Source organism: Lissotriton helveticus, chromosome 2_1 (assembly GCF_964261635.1).
Source record: "Lissotriton helveticus chromosome 2_1, aLisHel1.1, whole genome shotgun sequence".
In the NCBI taxonomy this organism is placed as follows: Eukaryota; Metazoa; Chordata; class Amphibia; order Caudata; family Salamandridae; genus Lissotriton; species Lissotriton helveticus.
In genome coordinates, this window is record NC_136059.1 from 1,415,750,374 (window position 1) to 1,415,772,151 (window position 21,778).

The window sequence follows — 21,778 nt, forward strand, 5'->3', positions numbered from 1 at the left end:
GCTGTAGAAACAGCATTTGAGGCTGGTCAGTGTGTGACTTTCCTCCTCATGTGGGCTGACGTATTTCCCTCTACAGCAGTCTGTGTACTAGTGCCTAGTCGGCCACTGCGCTTTGTCTATGCTGCCATTGGTCACCTTCACAGTGCCTCACTTTGGTCAGCACGGCAGGTGGGGTCAAATCGACTCATCGCCATTGTAGTGTTGTGTGCCCACGGACACAGTGGTGTTGTAGGGTACTGGAACTGGCCATGAGCACGTGCACCTGGGCTTTTTTATTAGCAGGGTCACGTTACTCGGGACGCCTGTGATGGATGGGTGTGGGGTGCCTGTGTGTCCACTCCCACAAGTGAGTGTCTGACCAACTCAGTGTCTGTTGAGACACTAGAACTTGTCCAGCACGACACTACAGTGACGTCAGCTGGATTTGGAGTTTGATGTTTCTGGTATTGTTGTATACCTTGTAAAAGTGTGTGGCTTGTGTGCGTGTGCATGCATGTCGGAGTGTGCACATATATGTGCAGCTGTGTGAAGCTCGTGTTGCCTGTAGTTCCCCTTTGCTGTTTGTGGGTCTAGCAGGGAGGATGTCTGGGTGAAATAAAGTTTCTATCTTCACTGAGGGGAAATTAATTGCAGAGGAACAAGTTGCCTTCACTTGATTTTAATGGAGACCTGACTCACTGCCTGTCTAGCAAAGAGCACCTCTCCAGGTACCAGAGGCTCAATAGAAACCCACTGCAGCTAAACATTCAGATTTACATCAAACCCAGACACTTCCCTATGAGCAGCAACTACGAGAAACATAATGAGCGAATTGTCTGTGGTGTGACTAAGAGTCACGGAACTAGTTTTTACGCAGTCTGCTTTAACCCGTCCGGGTCCCCATTTGGACCATCTGGAATGGATGGATCTGATGGCAACAAAAGAAGACTATCCTGTAAGCACTTATGCATTTCTTCCAAATAGTTCAAAATAATTACACAGAGTCTTTGGCTCTAAAGAGATATAAATAAGAAGGGTTGTTGATTTCCTAATCTTTACCAAAAATATCACGTTGACTTGAGCCCATTAATTGGTGGCACGGTTTTCGTACACTTCCTTATGGATCGAGTTCTTCCAACTGCATAGTGTGTTTGTGCAAACTCATTACAATTTTAATTTCATGAAGGCCACCATGATAATAAGAGAAGTCAAAAGGACTTATGTGGCTTTTGCATTCCTAAATGACACAGGCCCATCAGACCATGTCGGACTGATCAACTCCCTTTCTCATTAGCATTACAGTCAGAATTCCCTCATTATATATTGCTGCCACTTTAATTGCAAAATCGCTATATTCCCACGAGGCAGCAGGGTGGACTCGGCGTGTATGTTGTAGCTTTTGTTGCATAGGATTTTTCATACTGCAATACAATAACATATTAATTAGCAGTAGAGCACAGATATATTTCACCCGTTTGTGCCCAAGCGGGATCTCTTTTAACTACAAATTGTATTTATTACATGGCTCATGCATCAAGAAAAATACCGGTCGCAAATGCGTGATTCTCAGACTCGACCCCTTTGCGACTGGTATTTTGTCATTTGGGATGCATCTAGCCCAAATCGAATTGCAAAATAGGTAATCGCAAAATTTGTGATGACCTATTTTGCAAATGCATTTAGGGAATCGCAATTTGCGATTCCTTAAATGCAATGCAGGAAGCTTGGAAAAATTGAGACCCTGCTTTAAGGAATCGAAAATTACCACCAACTTCAAGTTGGTGGTAATGTGCAAATCCTTAGAAAAATGCACTGTTTTGCATTTTTAAAAGTGCCATGTGGTGCACACACATGACCTTAGGGCATGTATGTGCGCCACATGTGAACACTTACCTGTTTTGGGGGTGCATCAGGTAAGGCCTTTTGGCCCCCTATCACCCTTGAAATTGCATTCACAATTTCTGAGTACCTATTTGGTACTTGCAAATTGCTAATGCCTTCCCATTAATTTCTATGGCCCTCTAGGCCCATAGTAATGAATGGGAAGACATTCCTTAATAGCAAATCACAATTTGCAATTCGCTATTAAGAAATATGTAGGAATCAAAAAAAAAAATTGCGAAACCTACATGCATAGGTAATTGCGACTCCTTAATAGCCATTCCTTAATAATCGCTATTAAGGAATCGCAATTCCTACCTTTGGTGCATGTGCCCCTACATCTGTTCCTAAAAAGAGACAATGTATGCACTGTTAATTCCATATTTAATTAGAGCTTTATCAGAAAATCCCGTCTTGACTACGTTCCATGTAGTTGGTGCAAGGGAGAGTGACAAGCAATGTGAGTTTGACAGGAACACCAGTGATGGCTCAGTGGGTTATTGTGCCTGCTGAAGCAATTTGTGTGGAGTAGCCTCAGGTTATCATATGGCAGGAAACTCCTTCCCATTATGCTTTGGACAACTTGGTGTATGACCAAGTCTCATCGTCCCATTTTATTTGCAAATGTTTTATTCGTTTTGCAGTTTATGGTGATAATATTGTATATTTTGACTTAATACCCACCGGAGATAGTCTATAAATCTTAGCTCATTGTCTGTTATGACGTTTTGTGTAATTATACTGAATAAGCACATACCTATGTCATTATCATATGAAATCTCTTTATTGATGTCATAACTACACTTTCATAATTGCTTTATTAACATTCTTGCTTTCTCAAATATGCATGAAAATGCACCATTTGCTCACTCTTTTTCCAAAATGTTGACAGTCGGGCTCGCTCGCTGCACTCGCTCACCATCGGGCTTTCTACCCGAACTTTATGTCTCACCACTTTCAAATGTCACCAGCTGCTACTGCCCCACACCCCACCAACACAGGTGTCACCGGACTGGATACCCTGTTAATAAAAGGGCCAGTTATACCTGCATCCTCTATATATCTGTGTCTGTCATCTCTTTACTATGTGTGTCAAGGACTCATGACCTTACATTGGCAGCGAGGGAGTCTGACCATATCTACTGTGCTGCCCAGGAGATAAGCGCCATTAGTGAAGAGTATGGCAGGTCAGCTCTGCGGCCATAACTCAACCAAGCATTAATCTACATCATGGGAGGAAACAGAAACAGGTGCCATCGGGCCGCACAGCAAGCCCCACACGGCCACCACCACACGAGGAGGAGAGGAGACTGATCTGCCTCCTGCGGCAACCCCTCAGCACTATCTGTGTGCCTTGCCCCAACAATAGACCAGAAGGGAAGTGCCTAGGGCAGTGTAGGGAATAGAAAGACTGCCAGCACAGGTTGGCCTCCTGCACATTGAGGAATGACTCGGGGTCAACCGCACTGTTAAGGAAAGTGATGCGTAGGTGCAGATGCTGCCCGAGGGGGGCGCACATGCCCTAAAAGGAAGTAAAACAAAAGTGAAGGGCCCAAGTAGCACACACTTAGTCTGGCAAGAGGTGAGCCCCACGTGAGGACCACAGGACAGCTGAGACAGGCACGGAGAGTGCTGGGTGCCCCCTGGTGCCTGTCTGCCACCACCGTTGTTGAAAAGAGAGCACTCACCTCCCACAGCAGCCCAGTATGCACCTGCGATCTTATGCCTGCAGAAAAGGGAGACAAAGCCCCTGCAGCCTAGGAGTTCTCAAGGGTGTTCTCCTCCCTAGTTAAGACTGCCTGCCTGAGCAGATACAGTTGACAGACAAAGAAGCCCACCTGTGACATAGGAACCTCACAAGAGAAAGGTGCTCTGTTTTGCCGTGAGACAAAGGGCTCCCAAGCCTACCTTTCTCTTTTTAGGTCTCGCCTAGGCAGCGCTTGCGCTGTCTCTTCGAGACATGCTGTATTCAGGTATGCACTTGAAGCTCCACCCATCTTTTTGATTGGCTACTGTTCCTGTCCATTCTAAATGATTCCTTTTAATTCATGAATAGGCTTAGTAGCCCCTCCCTGGTAGCGTCTTTTCTACTTTTGTAACCTTCCATGAGGAATGGCCCTTTTACTTGTGTTGTTACCCACTATGATTCATTTACAGTCTGTGAGCACTGTTTTCTGAAATCACCGTCCTCCCTCCGGGCGCTATGCTGTAAGTTTCAGCAGTTTATAAAAAATAAATAACCTTGCCACCAATTTCAGAGGTGGCTATTTATTTCAGCAGACTGAGGAGCAGTACATACAGTCACTGCACCCTACTACATTACTTTGTGTTATTCAAAACATTCAAAGCAATCATTTCATTATTCATCTTGGCATTCGGAAAATACAATCTTCATTTGTCTGACAAAATAGAACACATACAAGTGAACAATGATGCGAAAAGTAAACAAAATTGTGAAACATACATTCAAAAATCTTGTGAGAAATTATACTAGTCTATATTGGTTAAACACAAGCTATCTCAAAGGGCTGTGTGCTTGGCTTCTATTGAGAGACAAGCTACCTATGGGAATGCAAGGAACTTAGTGACTCTGGGGGGTATTTTATGGTGCCAACCCTCTCCAGAGTGTTTTTGAATAACTGTCCCTCATAGGAAAAGAAAGGAAGGTGCTGACGCGTTTCCAATCCCAACGTAACTTTAGGGATTTTCGTCAGGGCTTGAACCACGATGTAATCTGTGAAAGTTAAAAAAACAGGAGCAATGTCTTTAGCACTAATTTAGAAATTCTCTTCTCAATATTTTAGGCATCACGAGGGGGTTAATGAATACCTTTTCTTACAGATGAGTGCGAAATATCCGGTTGCAGCAGGGTGCCCACTTTTATATATTTTTATTATTGGTAATGGTGACCGCGTGTGATTGCGACTCATCCAACTTTCACCTTGGCAGTGCAGCACAAGCGGCGCTGCTTCCAAAAGCCTACAATATTGAAAAAATAGACTTTGGCGAGCTGCACCTTGCTTTTCTTCCGCACGGCTCACCAAAGTCTATTTTTTCAATATTGTAAGCTTTTAGTAAGCAGTGCTACACATGGGGTGTGTTAAGCTGCACTGCTCACCAAGAGCTTACAATATTGAAAAACTAGACTTTAGCGAGCTGCGCCTTTGTTTTCTTTGGCGCGGCTCACCAAAGTCTATTTTTTCAAAATGATTTGCTTTTAATAACCAGTCCAAACAAGCAGCGTGCTGCACTGATCACCAAAAGCTTACAATTTATAAAAAATTGACTTTGGCAAGCTGTGCCTTTCTTTTCATTGCGCTGTTTACCAAAGTCTATACAATAGGTCTCACATTTGTTAGAGTTGGAGTGATTGGCACAGGGTCAAGACTGATTTACATATGACTGAGTTCAAACTGGAAAGGCATGGTGAGCAAATAAATGATGGATTTGGGCCCAGATCTATGTACTGAGGTGAATGTATGACATTGTTCTGCATTCTGTCCATCAATTGTTCTTTTTGTATGTTTTTTTTCCGAGCCATGTTGTAGTACCATATGTGGCCAAAAGGGGTCCCATGGGACATCTTTTGGCCACATATGGTACTTCACCCTGCTGCATGGATCAGTAAATAAAATTGGCATTTATAATGCCAATAACTCCAACTCTAACAAATGCGAGCCCCATTGCTTTTCACTGCTTGTTCTTCCCTGCTGCTAGTCCTTTTGTGCCAATCCGCACAGTTGCTCTGGGTCCGGACATTGACACTGTCTCTCCTGGTGAGCAACAGTACTGCATCAGCTGAATACCAGCAGCTGTAGCAAGGACAGCAGGGGTACTGGCAGTACACAAGACTGGTTCCGGCAGTTCCAGCTACATCCCCGGCAATACTGAATGGAACAGCCCACATTGATTATCAAGCTCCACTATGCACAGGCTACTCAAAGATTCATTGCAGTTCCGGGTGCAGAGAGATTTGTTACTGCTGTTAAGGCCCCATCTCCCCGCAGCAAGAAATCAGGCCACCAGGACAGTTGACAGGCACTGTGTTGCAGTCAGGCGGCCCAAAGAGATGCACTAAAAAGATGAAGATGCCAACTGGTGGTCAGCGGAGACCCATAGAGGTACAACCGATGATCTTAAAACAAAGACTCAGGGCCTCTGCACCACTTTTGGTGCAAGAGGGATACTCTTCCCAGCTACACCAAACTACTTTCCCAGCATGCACAGGGGTGGTTCTGCACTGACACAGAAGGGACCCACTCACCACAAGGTTCTCTAGGGTCCACAAACAGGCTGCATTACCCAACAAGTCATGGTCAACAGCTGCAATGTCAAATTCTACCCCTTCTACTGAGCAATTGTACTGCACTAATTCATAACCTGCCCAAAAGTAATAATAAAAGTATGGACACTGCCTAAGAGAGACACTACAAGCAAGTCAGAGAGGCAAAGTCTGAAACACCACCCAGTCAAGACCAGACCACCACCCGGCCACAAAAGCAGCCAGAACCCGGCACACTGTTGAAATCAGAAGAGGACAACAGGCAGCCATGGCCACTGCAGGTAAGAGTGGTAGGGCCGGCTGGGGGGGGGCAGGGGGGGGGGGGGAGTTTCAAGAGACAACCACAAGGGAAAATTAAATAAAGAATTAATTTTCCCTTTTGGTCGTCTCTTGAAATCCCCCCAGCCGGTCCCACTACCCCACCACTCTTACCTGCTGTGGCTGATTACAGTAGCCGAGTGGCAGATGGAAGAAAAGTGCTCAGACTCTACTCCCACAAGACAGAGAAGTGGAAGCATCCTAGGTAAGCATCAGGATCTCAAGGTGCAACCCACCTAATGCCACCCACTAAAGAGTCTGAGAATCCCAGAGACATCATATTGTCTGTCTCAGACTGCCAGAAGGACACAGTCCCAAACAGAAGAAAAGTTCCAAAGAAAGAAAGGCCGGACAAGAAGGTGGACAGAAGCACACAATGCCACAATTGCATATGGTTGGGTCCAAACTGGAATGGCATGGTGAGCAAAAGAACAATGGATTTAGGCCCAGATCTCTGTACTGGGGTGAATGTATGACACTGTTCTCCATACTGTCCATCAATTGTTCTTTTTGCATTTGTCACCCAGACACTAGGGCCACATCATCCCGTACCTTCAAGGCATACCGTGCTATACCCTACTAACCCTGACTGATGGCAGTGAGGCCTCAAGGCACAAGTCCTGCACCACCCAAACTGGGGAAACAGAATCAGAACTCCCTATTACCAAAGGAAGAGGGTCCCAGTAGAGGGAATACCCTTGAGTAGGAGCTCTAAGAAGGTTCCTGAAGAGGGAACACAAGATAAGTGGCCGGACGTCGCACTGCCCTCAAGAAGAAGAGGAGTACCAGATTAGCAACTGACTTGATCATCACCAAGCCAAAGCCCAACATCCGAGGCCCATGGTCGGACTACTGAGACAGTTGACCATTGAGAAGCCCTGTTGGCTGACCCTGAAGAAGGTGCATGTCACTGCACCTAAAAGTAGAAAAAACTCAAGCTATTAGAAGTCTCACCTGCATAGTACTGAAGATGGTGCATGCCACTGCACCCAGATGAAGAGACTTGAGCAATAAGAAATCTCAACAGCATCACTGGAAGGAGGGTGCAGGCTGAAGTACAAAGGAAGTGTGATCAGCCTGTTCACACTGGGAAACCTGATGACCTACCAAGTCCAGGAGGGGAGATCAAGAGAAGCCAGGCCTGAAAGGCATGCTCAAGAAGACTTGAGCGCATCCAGACAGATAAGCAAGCCACAAAGGTGAAATGAGGATAGCCTGGTGACAGCACAGCGGTAGAACCGTGAGTAAGCCACAAGGATGTGCAAACCCAGTCTCTGCCCCATGCTTCACAGTGTAATTGTTCAGACACAGTAACCCGCAGATCTGCTACTCATAGCATCCCGACTGAAGAATGCAGTTGCCTCCACAAAGAAAGAATATAAGCGCCTGGCAACCATCACTCCACGTTGTCAATGACCCAAGAAAGAGCACACTTAGCCATGAAGGTAAGTCATCGTCACCTATCGTACAGGTTCACCACATGACTGACAACACCATCATTCTGGCCCCTGTCTAGTGCATCACCACTACCACCCATGGAGCATCGAACAATCAGAGTGGAGTCTGGCACAGGTGCTATGACAAAAGACAAGAAGCACTGGTTACACTCTGAAGAATCAATCAACTCTGTAGAATCAGTCAATGACTACCTGCTCACCCTACCCACGTCCTGATCCTGGTGGTGAGAGCAAGTCTTAACCAGGTCCATCTACCCCTGTGGTTGCATGAGTGACTAGGCAGGGTCTCCTCGGTGGTCTTGCAGCTGCTCAGATGTGGCACATATGCTGCCCCAGCGCAGCCCACTAGCAGTTCCTTGGCAACCCAACGATGGGACCTCCACAAGCATGAGAGTTAAGCTTGACATTGCCCCACTAGTACTTCTACATTAGGAATAGGCGTTTGATTACTTTATCTCAAGTTCAAATTCTGAAGGGCCCCTTCAGTCATTCATCCTTCTTAGGTAAATGAAATGAATACCATTGAGTAACAAGATACATCTTTTATCCTTAATCACAAATACATGTTGTCTTATTTATCTTTTTCTAATTAAGAGCATTGTATTTTTGATACATCGAAACTCAGGCAGGAGACTCACGTGCTTGCCAAATATATTCATCTGGCTGGTTTTCTCATTGGATTTTGAAAATGTCTTCTGTCGACAAACTTCAAAATGCACCCCGCAGAATGGCATTGGACCTATATTTAATTATGGTTGATTTATGGAAAGACTGGCAGCGGCATGGTCACTGGTGGTCCTCAATTGTCTTGGAACCAACAGCGTGCTTCAAAGATCATCAATTCTAAGCTGAGGTTTAACCAAATGGTTTTGATGCTTCTGCGATGACTTGATTAACTGGGTCTTAATGTGCTATTGCGCCATTATGACTATATCACACCTTCTCTATAACCTGCGGTACAAATAAACCCATCCATGAAGAATCATTTCACAATTATATTTCTCAGAAGCACAAAACACGAGGATTTTCTTCCTAAGAAAGTATTTTTCTGCACCATATGTCTTATGTTCCACAGAATGAACATCTATTTATTTCATATTATTATTCAAAGGAGAGCATTTTTGTAGAAGTATTGCTTCTATGAGTACTTTCATTTAGGCTGGGCATTATTCAAATTATGGTTTCTTTACCCGGCTTACATGGGTAGTACAAAATGTGGCAATGTCTGCGATGATGTTTTGAGCTTATAATAAAAAAACTTCATTTTGTACATGTGACTCAGTGTTCAGATTTCCAAACTGCCTTGCAAGACCGAATGAGGGCTCACTCGAAGCATGAATACTATTCAGGGCTCTAGGAAGCCAGATACATTCTCTCAAATGGTCCCCTCTGTCACCCACTGTGCATGGATTACAAGAATGGGTAGTGCTCAGGCAGGCCCAGGGTGAGGATCACAGGGACCTGGTTTCTATGTGCTGAGTCGCAAAGTGCCTTGCATGAGGACTTGCAGGTCTGAATACACCTCCCCTGCTTGCCAGTGATAGGAAGCTATGACCAACCATTTACCCCCGCCACATTAGGAAAGACCGTCTGCTGCTTTTCGTCACGATTGCCTGCCGAGGAGAAAAGGCCCACAATATGGTGGCGGTGCTTTGCAAGCACCGCCATCCATATTAGGATGGGTGCGTGGGGCATGCCTTTCCATTGCGGGCCCCCGGGAGGGTGGGGGGGTGGATGCCTGCACTTGGGGGTACCCACCTTCATTGACATGCACAGGGTGGCAGGCACAGCACGGTGCCTGTCTCATTGTGCATGCCAATGCACAACATGCATTTTTTGCATTGCGGCCGGTGTTGCTGACAGCGAGGGACTTGGAGACGGTAGATAAAACATTTCTTAGACGTCTCCTCTCTGTCCCACAATCTACTGCATCATTTATTTTTATTTATTTATTTTTTAATTTTTTTTGTCCTCATTAGCCACATATTCGTTCGAAGGGCGCTCCAGCCACGAGACCCAATCTCCTCTGTAACACCGGGGGACCAGTGAATGGTCACCTTGTAAACAAGAGGACAGACAATGTATCTCAGGGAAAAAAGAGCCCTGCACGAGTACTCTCCATTCGAGCCATTTGTAGGCGGATAGTCCGACAACAGTGCGGCATGGGGTGCCTCCCATTGGACAAGGAGATTTTGGCCTAATCATTAGACCCGGGGGAAAAAAAAAACAACCCCGGATTGGCTAACTAGTCCGTCTCCACTCAATCAAGAAGTCCCAGAATCTCACAGAACGGGGGCTGCATAATCTGGCTAGATCTACCTTCGATGTTGCGTACATTGAAAACAGCCATTCTGCATGTTTCGGGGAATTCATACTGACCCAGTTCTTACAAATTTTTCTTCTGGCTAGTAAAATGGCCAAGAATAGAAATTCTCGTTCTAATCCCTTGATGTTCTGGTCTAGGCCAAAGATGATTAAAGACCATGACAGGGGGATAGGAATTTTGAGAATTGATTCGAGTGATGTTTTGATTTCTTGCCAATAGGTAGCAATAATCAGGCACTCCCAAAACATATGTAGGTCTGAGGCTGCTGGAAAAGAGCATTTGCTGCAACATTTCCCGGGTTGGAATTTTGAGAGTTTCTTGGGGGAGTAGTACGCCCGGTGTAGTGTAAAGAATTGGTTTCTCCTCAGCCATGCTGGCTTTATGATTTTGTACAGGAGGGTGAAAGAATCCACCCATGTGTCCTCTACCTGGAGATCTCCCTCACCTCCCCACAGTTTTACCGGAAGGTTGAGCTCGCCCTCTCCATCCTCAATGATGTTCCAATAGTAAAGTGCGACTTCCTTCCTTCCTGCGGGTTTCTCCACTAGGTTATTTTCTAGGGAACTGTGTTGCCCCAGTATCGTTTTTTTTTGTTAGAGATCGGAGCCAGCTGGCCAGTTGTGTGTATACTATCCAGGAAAATGGTGTTGTTACTCTGGCTTTAAGTAATTCCCAATCTATAAGGGCTCTTTCTACCACTAGCTCCCCCCATCGTGTTAGACCAGTATCCAAAAGGACCGTTTTTAGCGTTTTAGAATGTTCTGGTGGGAGCCCGGGTAATTCCCAAATCGGTGCATGGTTGGAGAGATACCCTATCCCAGCTTTAGACATAATTTGAGTCCATTCTTTGGTGGGGCCCAGTAGTGACTTTAGCCTGACTTTTTTAAAGAATTTCTGGTGGCCGAACTTGAATAAGAAGCCATTCAATGGAAGGTCAGAGCCCGATAACATTGCCTTAAACATATTGCCGTTTGCATTGTCCAGAGGGATCTTAAGTATCATCCTGGAGTGAGTCAGATGGAACGCCCAGGCGTAGCATTCCAGATCTGGCAAGGCTAGCCCCCCCTTTTCTCTTCTTCTTCTCAATTTCTTCCACGCCAGTCTGCTTGACTTGTAGCCCCAGATAAATGAATTGATGTTTTGTTGGCATTTTGCAAGTTGTTTAGTTTCGAAAGTTAGTGGGATGGTATTCAGATAAAAGTATACTTTGGGAGAATGCTCATTTTAACCAGACTGGTTCTCCCAAAAATGGTGAGCGGGAGAAAGGACCAGGATTTCATCAAGGTTTTAGCCTCACGGGAAATCCGGTCTAGGTTGTTTTGGGCCAGAAGATTCAAGTCTTTAGTGATTGTTATTCCTAAGTATCTAATTGAGGATTTTACCTGGAGTTGGAGATTTGTGATATTCCAGGACATTATTTCGGTCTTCCCGGCGGTTATTTCATATCCGGAGAATTTCCCAAATTCCTCCGCCTTCTTTATAATCGTTGGAAATGCCAGGGCCGGGTCCGTTGTGTAGATGAGAATGTCATCGGCATATAGCCCGACTTTCTTCTCCCACCCAGAAAAAGAGAAGTGTGGGATGTTAATGTCCTCTCTTACAGATTGAGCAAATGGCTCTACGTATAAATTAAAGAGGAGGGGGGAGAGGGGACACCCCTGCCTTGTCCCTCTACTAATTTTAAAAGTGTTTGTTCGTGAACCATTGACTAACAGACAAGCGCTGGGGTTGTTGTATAGTAGGCCTATCACTCTACAAAATTTAGGACCAAGTTGAAATTTCTCCATTGGTATATTAAGGTATGTCCAGTTGACCCTATCAAAGGCTTTTGTGGCGTCGAGTGTCATGGTTGCAAGGGGCAAAGAGAAAGTTGAGGCGATGTCAGCGGCTCCCACTAAGTCGTATGTTAAATCAGCCAGTTGTCGGCCTCTAATAAACCCCTTTTGATCCTCGTGGATAATTGATCCAATCTCGCTACCCAATTGTGCAGCCAAAACTGACGCAAAGATCTTATAGTCGTTGTTGAGTAGCGAGATTGGACGATACGATCCACACTCGGCTGGATCATTGCCTGCTTTTGGTATTAAAGCTATATTTGCTTCCCCCCAAGAGCTAGGTGGTGTCTCGCCTCTAATTAGTATGTTATTAAATAGGGACGTTAAGACTGGGGTGAGAGTAGAGTTAAGTGCCCGGTATAATTTCCCTGGGAGACCGTCTGGCCCTGCGGCCTTTCCCTGTTTTAGTTGTTTAATGACATTTTCAACTTCTGTTTCTGTTATTTCCGTGTCGAGGTTTTCCCTTTGGGACCTATTTAGCTTTGGAAGTGTTACTTTGTCCAGCCATTCGGAGCTTTCCTCAGAGTTAGCATCAATCACTTCAGTGTAGATGTTTTGAAAAAAATCACTGAAGGCTTCCCCAATGTCGAGGTCAGTTGTCCTATTGGTCGTTTCCCCAGTCACTCTCACTTCTTTAATGTAATTTCTAGTCTGGTCCGTTTTTATTTTCCAGGCTAGGAGTTTCCCAGCAGATTGCCATATTCAAAGTGCGAAAGCTTACTGGCCTGCCATTGTTTATTCAGTCTCTCTTGAAGTAGCTTGTCTAATTTATCTTTTAATTCTTTTTTCTCCTCTTGGTTAGCTAAGGGGGCTTGGTCTGCCGACTCCAATTGAGTCAGTTCTTGCTCTATTTTTAGGATCGCGTTTCTATATTTCTTTTTCCTATAAGAAGCCCTGTTAGTAATGCAGCCCCTTATATAGGCTTTCCAGGCCTCCCATACATTTACCAGAGAGGCAGAGCCAATATTCCACTCCAAGAAAGAGGCAGTTTCCATATGAGATGCTCTCTTTCCTCTTCCTCTAATAGTATAGTTCGATCAAAGGACCATGATGCATGGACAGGTCCCTGCTCTAATTTTAATGTGAAGAGGATGGCTGAGTGATCTGACAGGTGCAGAGGTAAGTATGTCAAGTTTTTAATCTGATCTTTAAGAGAGAGGCTAAACAGGGCATAATCGATTCGCGATTTGTGCTTGTACTTATAATTATGGAAGGAAACTCCCATGGTTTTCCCAGCTCTTTGTCTCCAGAGGTCGTTTAGCCCCAGGTTTGACATGCAGCTCCAGAGCGTATCCCTCATGTTGCTTTGCACTACGGCCCTAGAGCTGGGAGATTTATCCAACTTTGGGTCTAGCACTAGATTGAAATCTCCCATCCATATTATAGGATCTGAACAAGTAATCAGATGGTTCTGTATTGTATTTAAATATGAAGGATCATCCTGATTAGGGCTGTAGTAATTAACAATAGTGAGAGGCCTTGAGTGCAGTTGGACATTGACTATCAGCCATCTGCCACTCGTGTCTGTTTTCCAGTTCGTGATGTGAGCCCTTGCTCCTTTCTTGAAAATGATGGCAGTCCCTCGAATGCTGGCGTTGTGGTCAGTGCTTACGAATTTATCTACCCATTTCAGTTTTTTGAAAATGTCCGTGATCTCATGTTTATTTAGGTGTGTCTCCTGGATCGCCATGATCTGCGCGGGTGAGTCTATAAGGTACTGAAGGATTTTGTGTCTTCTGGCCCTTACTCGCAGACCGTTGACGTTCCAGGATAAAATTCCTATATCCATCATCTAAGTGTATCCCCCCACTGTCCTACTACTTTTTTGCTTGTTTTCCTGCCCACCATTTCCTGTTTTCAGCGAACATTTATTATTTTGCGCCTTCAAGTCCATGTTTTTTAAGATTTTAGCATTTGGCATATGAGAACATTTTGCTTTTTGTGCTTTCCCCCCCCTCCCACCCCTGGAAAACCCCCCCCCCACTTACTCTGACTGGGTGTCTTGCCAGATTGTCGTCCTCCGACGTGCTCCTGTCCGTTGCCCTTTTGTCGCAATTATCGGTCGATAAACTTAATGCTTTATGAGTAGTAAGGCTTTGCTTGCTTTGTATTTGCTATATTGAGTATATTATTTCTATTAGTCTCCATTAGGTTACTAAAGAAGAGTTGATCTTGCATAGGTTTTCTTATCCAAGTTAACTTAACGGAAGAATGGAAGAGGGTAATCCAATTATAAGATTGTCTTTTTTTTTCCTTTCCTCTCCCACCCCACCCCTGTTTCCCCCCCTTTTTTTGGGGCTTCTCTCTCGTTAACAATTCGCTTTCTAAATTCTTTTTTTTTTTTTTTGTAACTACCTTTTTTTTTTTTATATATATATATATCTGTTATTGATTTATTTATTTATTTATTTTCCCCCCCTCTTTTTTTGACTTATTTATTTTATTATATTTTATTTTTCCAGATACTCATTGCTCCCCCTTTTTTTTTTTCCACGGTTCCTGAATACTTTGTCTCCTTGTCTCCTTGACTCTTTAGCTCCTCCGCTAACCCTTCATTATTTAATAGCTGCTGATGGATGTACTGGGGTCTTTGCGGATTGACTAATAGAGGCTATTAGCTCGTCAGCCTCGAAAGGTGTCTTGATATTTTACATCTTATTATTGTACATTATCTTTAAGAAAGCGGGGAAACGCATCTGCGCGGTAGCTCCCAGTTCTCTAAACTTCTCCATTCTCTGACCTAGTTCCCATTGCCTATCCAATGTGGTCTTGGATAGGTCTGATCTAACTTCGAAAGGGAAGTCTGCAGTTCTCAGGGTCTTGTTTTTAAGTGCTATGTTCAAAATCTTTTCTTTCAATGTATACGTTAAGAAGTTTACCAGGATCTTTCTCGGTTTAGTTCTGTTAGGGTTGAGGCGGAAGGGGTCACGGTGTACCCTCTGTATGTCTGATGCCAACTCTAACACAGATTCTTCCAGGTTGAGGGAGTCCTTAAGTATGGTTGCCACAAAGTTCTTAATCTCCCCTCCCTCTTTCCCCTCTGGAATTTTTAGCAGCCTCAGATTGTTCCTTCTTGAGAAATCTTCAAGGGACTCTACCCTCTCTTTAACTGCATCACCCTCTCTTCGTAGAGTCTGGATCTTTGTTTCTGCATGGTCCAGCTTAGCTTCGAGTTCACCAACGGTGTCTTCTAGGCTCCCTGTTCTCAGAAAAAGCCCGTCTACTTTGGTCTCCAGATTCTCACACATCGTGCGGATCTCTGATTGATTTATCCTCGACTCTTCAAAGCATTTTTTCGACTCCTCAAACCCATTTCTGATCTCCTTTCTCATGCTAAGAAGTATGTGTTGGAGGGTGTCACCACCGTCCTTTTCTTCTACACCTCCTGCACATATATCAGGGTCTTCCGCTGTTTTTTCTATCTCGACTGGGATGGCTACTTGGTGGTTGCCAGGAGGCGTCATATTTGTCATATTTGTAACCTGCTTTGCTGTATCACCCATCTTTAAGTTGCCTGCCGGCTCTCCCGTGCTCGTTACCTCGGCTATCACCCCAAGTTTGCTCAATGTAGGTGCAGGTGTCGAGCAGAAAGCGTCAATTGGGGTGAGTGCGTTTTGCGTTTTATTCAGCTCTAGAGGTTCTTGAGATATATTAAGGACCTGAGGCAAGACCTTGAAATAAGACTTAAGTGAGGGTGTAATCCGGGGGGCCTTGATATTTTTGGAGCTACCCTTATTCTGGCTCTCCTTGTGAGGTAGTTCCTTGGGGCTGGTGTACAGCAGCTGGTGTCGCTTGCTCCTTCCTGGTGCTTTTTGGGTCTGGGGTTGTGTTGTTTCTAGCACGACTTTTGTCTCTGACCCTATGGCAGTTTGTTCTTCTGGGCTTCTGGCGGGTGCTAGCAGCTGTTCAACGTCCCTGAGTTCCGTAGGGGCTCCTAAGTCTTTGTTTTTATTACTCCCTTTCCCTTTCCCCTTTGCCTTTCGTTTCCCCAGGGTTCCAGCGGTGACTACCTTCTTCTCTCCCAGGATCTCTTCCTGTGGTAATACCGTACTGTTAATCTGAGCAGGGGTTATGTGGGGGGAAGCTTGCAAGTTGTCTTTAAAGCAAAACAAATTTGGTGAAAGAACTGGATGAAACCCTTTCTCAGATTTAGAGTCCTGATAAACTGGAAGGCAGGTTTTTAAAGTATGTTTTTTTCTCCCCTCGACAAACATCCTCCCTGTTGATCTCCCTTACCGCCCCGTGTTGTCACAGCTGGCGAGGTTGCTCTCCTCGAAAGAACGCTCCGGCTTCTTCGCAGCTCCACGGCTGCGTCTTTCCAGTGGTAGGGCGCAGGGACAAAGTCCCGCCCCAAACACATCGGCTGCCTCGGCTGCGACCGCTCTGACGCTCCGGTGTGTATCTGCGTCGTGCAGCCGCTCACCCCCCGATCCGCTTGCCGCACAGGACCGCTGCTGACACACACAAGCTGCCGGTATCCCCTGAAGGCAAGTACCCTCGACCGATACACTTAGCTAATCATTGAGGCCATCTCGGCTGGAGACTCCGTCTGGGACGAGCGCGCCGCGTTAGCTAGCGGCCGCCATGTTTTCCAGCACAAGACAATCTCATCAGCCTGCCCTACTGCATCATTTATAATCCATGAAGAGCTGGGTGTGGAGTATATCTCGGACCTCTTAGCTCTATGCCCCCAGTTGAGGTGGATAAGAATTTGGAGAAACCCTGAATTAGAAATAATTTGGATAATCTTTAGGGACTGCCTTCCCCGGAAAAGGCTAACTCTATCCTGTGGCGAAATTATATGAAATCCATAGTGGATACGTTGGGAAAGTCAGAGCTATTTGATCACCAAAAGGGATTAGAAAGGAGGATTTTGGTTGGGTCAAAAACACTTCCTCTCTTTGATTAAAGCCGGGAGAGAATTGTGTGAGTTAGCAAACCTTCAGTATCCTGCCATATGTAAGTAAAGACATGCTCCTCAACAGAGCCTTATAGCCCTGGAGCCCTATCATCCCTTTCTTCTAATGAGATTTAGGCTAAACATAGTGCACTGGTAACTGTCAGATACCAAGGGGTGGAATAAAGTTAGTGATATGGGTCCTTGCAGTTGTGACTGCTTTTCAGAGCAAGATACTATGCACTTTATCATATTTTATGACCGCTATAGCGAGTTAAGACAACAATGCATTATACCCTTGCTAACAGGGAAACAATTTGCACAAGTAACACCGGCTTTCTATATATTTGTAGATGTTGCCTTTTATATAGGTTTGTTTTAATGTAGATAGCTTTTTAACGCAAATAGTAAGAAGCAGAAAGAGACAACTTGAATTGTCCTGGGGTTTGGATGGACATTAATACTGATTGTTGTGATTCTAACACATTTTAAAGAGATGATCAGCTTTTATTGTTGTTATGTCTTATTTCTTATGAAACCATGCTTTTTAATGAATGTGTCTGTAACTTTTATGTTTTAAATAACCGAATAAAGTATATTTGACTGACTGACTGAGTAGTCTAAATATTCTAATCCAACATTAGAAAGGTTGTCTTTCTTTATATGCCTGTTAATTTTGGAAAAATTCCACCCTCATAAAAATGCCTCCAAATTGTTAAAAGCCATTTCTTGTGTTCTGGGCCTATAACTCGATAGACGAGGTATAATGACCGTTATACACTTTGAACTCTTTTGTTTTTTTTATCAGAACAGTTTCTCTTTTAAGTAAATGCTGATAGACTGCTTATGAAAACCTTCTCAAAATGCTCCATCTTTATGATGGTTCAATCTCATATTTCATTTCGTAGAGGACTTCAGAGAAATATTGTTAGGGATTCAGGTTTAAAAATACCCCTCGTGCTGCACATTGTTTTCATTGCATTCCTTATAATTTTCATGTATTATTTTGGTTCAACGATCACATTGTTTATAAATATTGACAGTATTTTGTCAGTCATGATTAAATAATTACTGATTTGGTTCATGTGTTTTCTTCCCTTCCTCTCCTACTTGCCCCTTTCTCTTCCCCTCTTTCTCTCCATTTCCTCCCTCTTTCTTTCTTTCTTTCTTTCTTTCTTTCTTTCTTTCTTTCCTTCTTTCTTTCTTCTCCTTTCCCCCCTTACCCTCCTCTACGTATCTTTTGCTAAATCAACTCTTTCCATCACACTCTTATGTATATTTTCTTCTACACATCTCCATTGGTGCATCCTTTTCATAATCATTCCCTGCATCATCCTTTAATTCCTATTTCATGTTTGTTCGTTTGGCGGCCCTCTACTTATCCTTCCGTCTATCTCTTTCCATCAATCTTCATGGCCCTCTGATTCTACTGTCTCGCTGTCTGTGTCCATGTTGCCTTCTTCCTTGATTAGACTAGTAGGAGTGCCAAGGCAGAGTGGGCGCGAGACCACGAAGCACAGCTCCGTTATCTGGCTGAGGCTCACCGGAAGCAGGTCAATGACATTCTAGCTCAGAATAAGCATCTGGAGAAGCAGAGAGATGGTATGGGCTTTTGTTTTGTGTGAATTCATTTGTGATGCAGTGTATTAGTGATTTCGCAACGAGCACGGGCATTACTCGCTGGCTCTTTGGAAACATTCTCATCTGTCTTTGAAAATGTGTGTTCTCTTTTCAGTGAGACAGAGGACTTCATTATATGCTATCTGAGAAGGAGTTGGTGGAGAATTCTTGAAGTGCACTTTGGTACTGTGAGCCTGTAAGGAACTGTCCCGTTGCTTATCCAAATAGGAGCTTCACGCTCCATATATTTATGAATATTGTTGTTGTTATTGGTTGTGTTTTTGTTATTAACATTACTATTATGCACCTTGTTAGAATGATGATATAAGTACTGGTCACCACAAATGACTGCTGGTGGGCCCCACCTGCAAACACTGGCTCAAACTAAGCACTGGAAGGGAGTCAGCCAATGGCCTGGAATTGAGGTGGACCTGCCCTTGCAGCCCAAGTATAAATTGGTTTAACCGGGCAGGGTTCAAGTGAGCAAGAGCGGGTCCATTGTTCCCACACCAACAAAATCCAGGTTTGGGAACACTGGGCCTTTTGTGATCCAGCATGGTGGTATCCCACCCGGAGATACCGCTCATCCTAACTCATAACTGGGGCCTAAGTGCCTCCTTGTGCATAGCCGTTGTTTTCAGACCTTAAGCAGCCTAAATCCAGGCTTATAGCCAGAATTACTGTTGTTTTTGGAGGCTTTTATGAAAGATTTTCAACACATAACCTTCAATGCATCTCCGAAAAGTGACCTGTCTAAATAGTACGCTGAACCTTCATAGAAAGCAGCTGAAATAATTTTACTTTCACGTGCTTTCCTCAGGTAAGCAGCAGATTGACCTGCTGGGTTTCAGCAAACCTTCTCAGTTTATGTTTCTTGTTGACCTATGCATCTTCCAATCCAGCAGGAACGTGAACACAGCTGAGATGTTTATCCTAAGTAGAATACAAACAGTGGTACTCAAATCCTAAATAGTATACTTATCCACCCTAACTTGGGAGTTTATAAACAGCCCTAGAGCCTATCTCACAAATACGGACAACATCCACAAAAAAATTAAGATGAGTCAACTTATGACCCCCTATGAGTATTTATAGATCTAAAAATTCTAGACATTCCCCGCTGTTTATCACATCATGGTCACCAGATCTTAATCGGACCCATCAAATACATCAACAGGCATTAAGCAGCACATATTAACTGCATATTTGGAATTTCTGCATCCACAACCCTTGAAGAGGATGTGGCTCAACGGCCAGAGTGGACAACTTTGAAGCTGGGGAACCAGGTTTGAGTCTGGTGGGAGGCTCAAACATGCTGTGATTCTGGGCAAATGGGCAAATCACTTATTCTCTCTGTGCCTAAAAATTAAATTAATGTGTCTGTCTGTAATGCAACTGGTGGGGATGAAAAGCGCTCGGATACTTTTAGGCCGAGTTCCCGCTATATAAAAGGGGGGGAAAAAAACGTATCCAGGAAAACAATGCTGGCCAATTTTTCGGTGTGTTGCCCAATGCATTTCGGATCGAACGGGCCCTTCTTAGGGGGGCTTGCATATAGGAAATAGTATTCCTTAACTCTGCTTGACTCTTCCCAAAGCTTCTGTTACATATAAAACACTGTGACGAACTCTCAACTTTTGCTAAGATTCTTTCTTTAACGCACTTATACCCGGTCCTCCAAAAATCTTTGCGAACACTACCAAGAGCTTGAAGATCGATGCCACTGCCTATATGTTATCCAAGATGAGGGTGAACCCACTCCCTGCTTAAGAGAGAGAGAAAATGGTGGCCCCAGCACCTCACTGCTCCTGCCACCATTCTCCTGCGGAGAGACTACAAAACGAGGAGCGCAGGGAAGCAGAAATCAGTGCCTCAGTCAAGATACTGATGAAGGTCGTGCACAGCAAGGTATGGAAGGGTCCACGACATTGTTACGCTCCCCACCGTGTGAAGCTCCTACAGCTGCCATAGCTGTACACCGTCCAGCCCGTCACGATGGAGGTGCAGCGCAAGCAAAATTAATGCAAAGTGGGTGAACCCCAGCAAGGCCCATAAATAGGCCTATCACAGAGGGACTATGACGCCAACAGCAAGGGAGATGAGCGCCACCCAACGTGGCGCCAACCCGGAGTAACCTCCCGCAACGATTTCCCCACCACCGCTGTAAAGCCACTCCTTGGTTAGGCTGGAGGTGAGTGATGAAACCGGGAAAGAGCTGTGCACCCTCTTGCCACTCACCTGCCTGCCACCATTGACGGAGAAAAGAGACGGTCTCCCTCAGAATGCCTGTGTCAATCCAGAAGTATGAGCCAGCAAAACGTGGTGCCCCTCCACCCATCTGTAGTGTTTGGGGGGGTAGCGTTCCAGTCTACCCGCAGCCGGAACCTATGCACTGGTGTTGGCGCAATGACGCCAGGCACATAGATAAAATAAAGAGGCGTGGCACCCGAGAGTTAGTCGGGACTGCGCCGTAGAAACGAATACACGTGTGGTGTATTTATTTAGCGGCCGCAGAGCGCCTCGCATATCGTGCGCAGCGACATATTTCACACTGGCGAAGAGGAAGTTACCTGAACTCATGCCAGGGGACTGCTCTGCTCAGCTCCACAGTGCCCTGCACCGAAGTCATGCTTGCTGCCACCAGAGGGAGCCCGGAGTCCCTGGTAAGAGCCTGCCTGCTGCCACATGAGAGGGCCTTGTAGCCCCAGCCAGAACCAGAGCTCACAAGACCAACTAACCCTTGAAACCCTGATCTGGGGACACCTCACAAAGCAGAATTTACAGCGCTCCCTGGAGGGCATTGATAATTTGAGACAGCATGGCACACCACGGTACACAGGACCCGAGCGTTACCTCGGCTAGGTGGCTGCCCTCAGGCCTGTAAAATAAGCAGTGCACGTGCCACGAGGTACGCCCACGACCGCGCCCTAATGGCGGCAATTCCTGCTATTGAGCCATTCATTGTGGACGGCGCCCCCTCCTCCCTCACCCCGAAATGGAGGAACTGGACAGAACGTCTCCAATTCTACTACGAAGGGGCAGGAATATCCAGTGAAAGGTGTAGAGCACTATTCCTCCACCTAGGGAGCAAGGACATACACCGCATTTACAAAACGCTGGTAGAGGCTACCCGCAAAACATATGTGATACTGCTCAACGATCTCAATGCTTACTTTGAGCCGA

The 21,778-nt window shown here is 45.1% G+C and overlaps 1 protein-coding gene across 1 annotated transcript in view; it reads left to right on the plus strand.

Annotated features, from left to right (window-relative positions):
- Positions 1 to 21,778, plus strand: part of LOC144818693 (coiled-coil domain-containing protein 17-like) — an 874,964-nt gene that overhangs the window by 325,051 nt on the left and 528,135 nt on the right. The window contains exon 3 of the mRNA XM_078676346.1: positions 18,448 to 18,577. Within this exon, the coding sequence (XP_078532472.1) occupies positions 18,448 to 18,577 (130 nt within the window). The remainder of the gene's footprint in view (positions 1 to 18,447; positions 18,578 to 21,778) is intronic.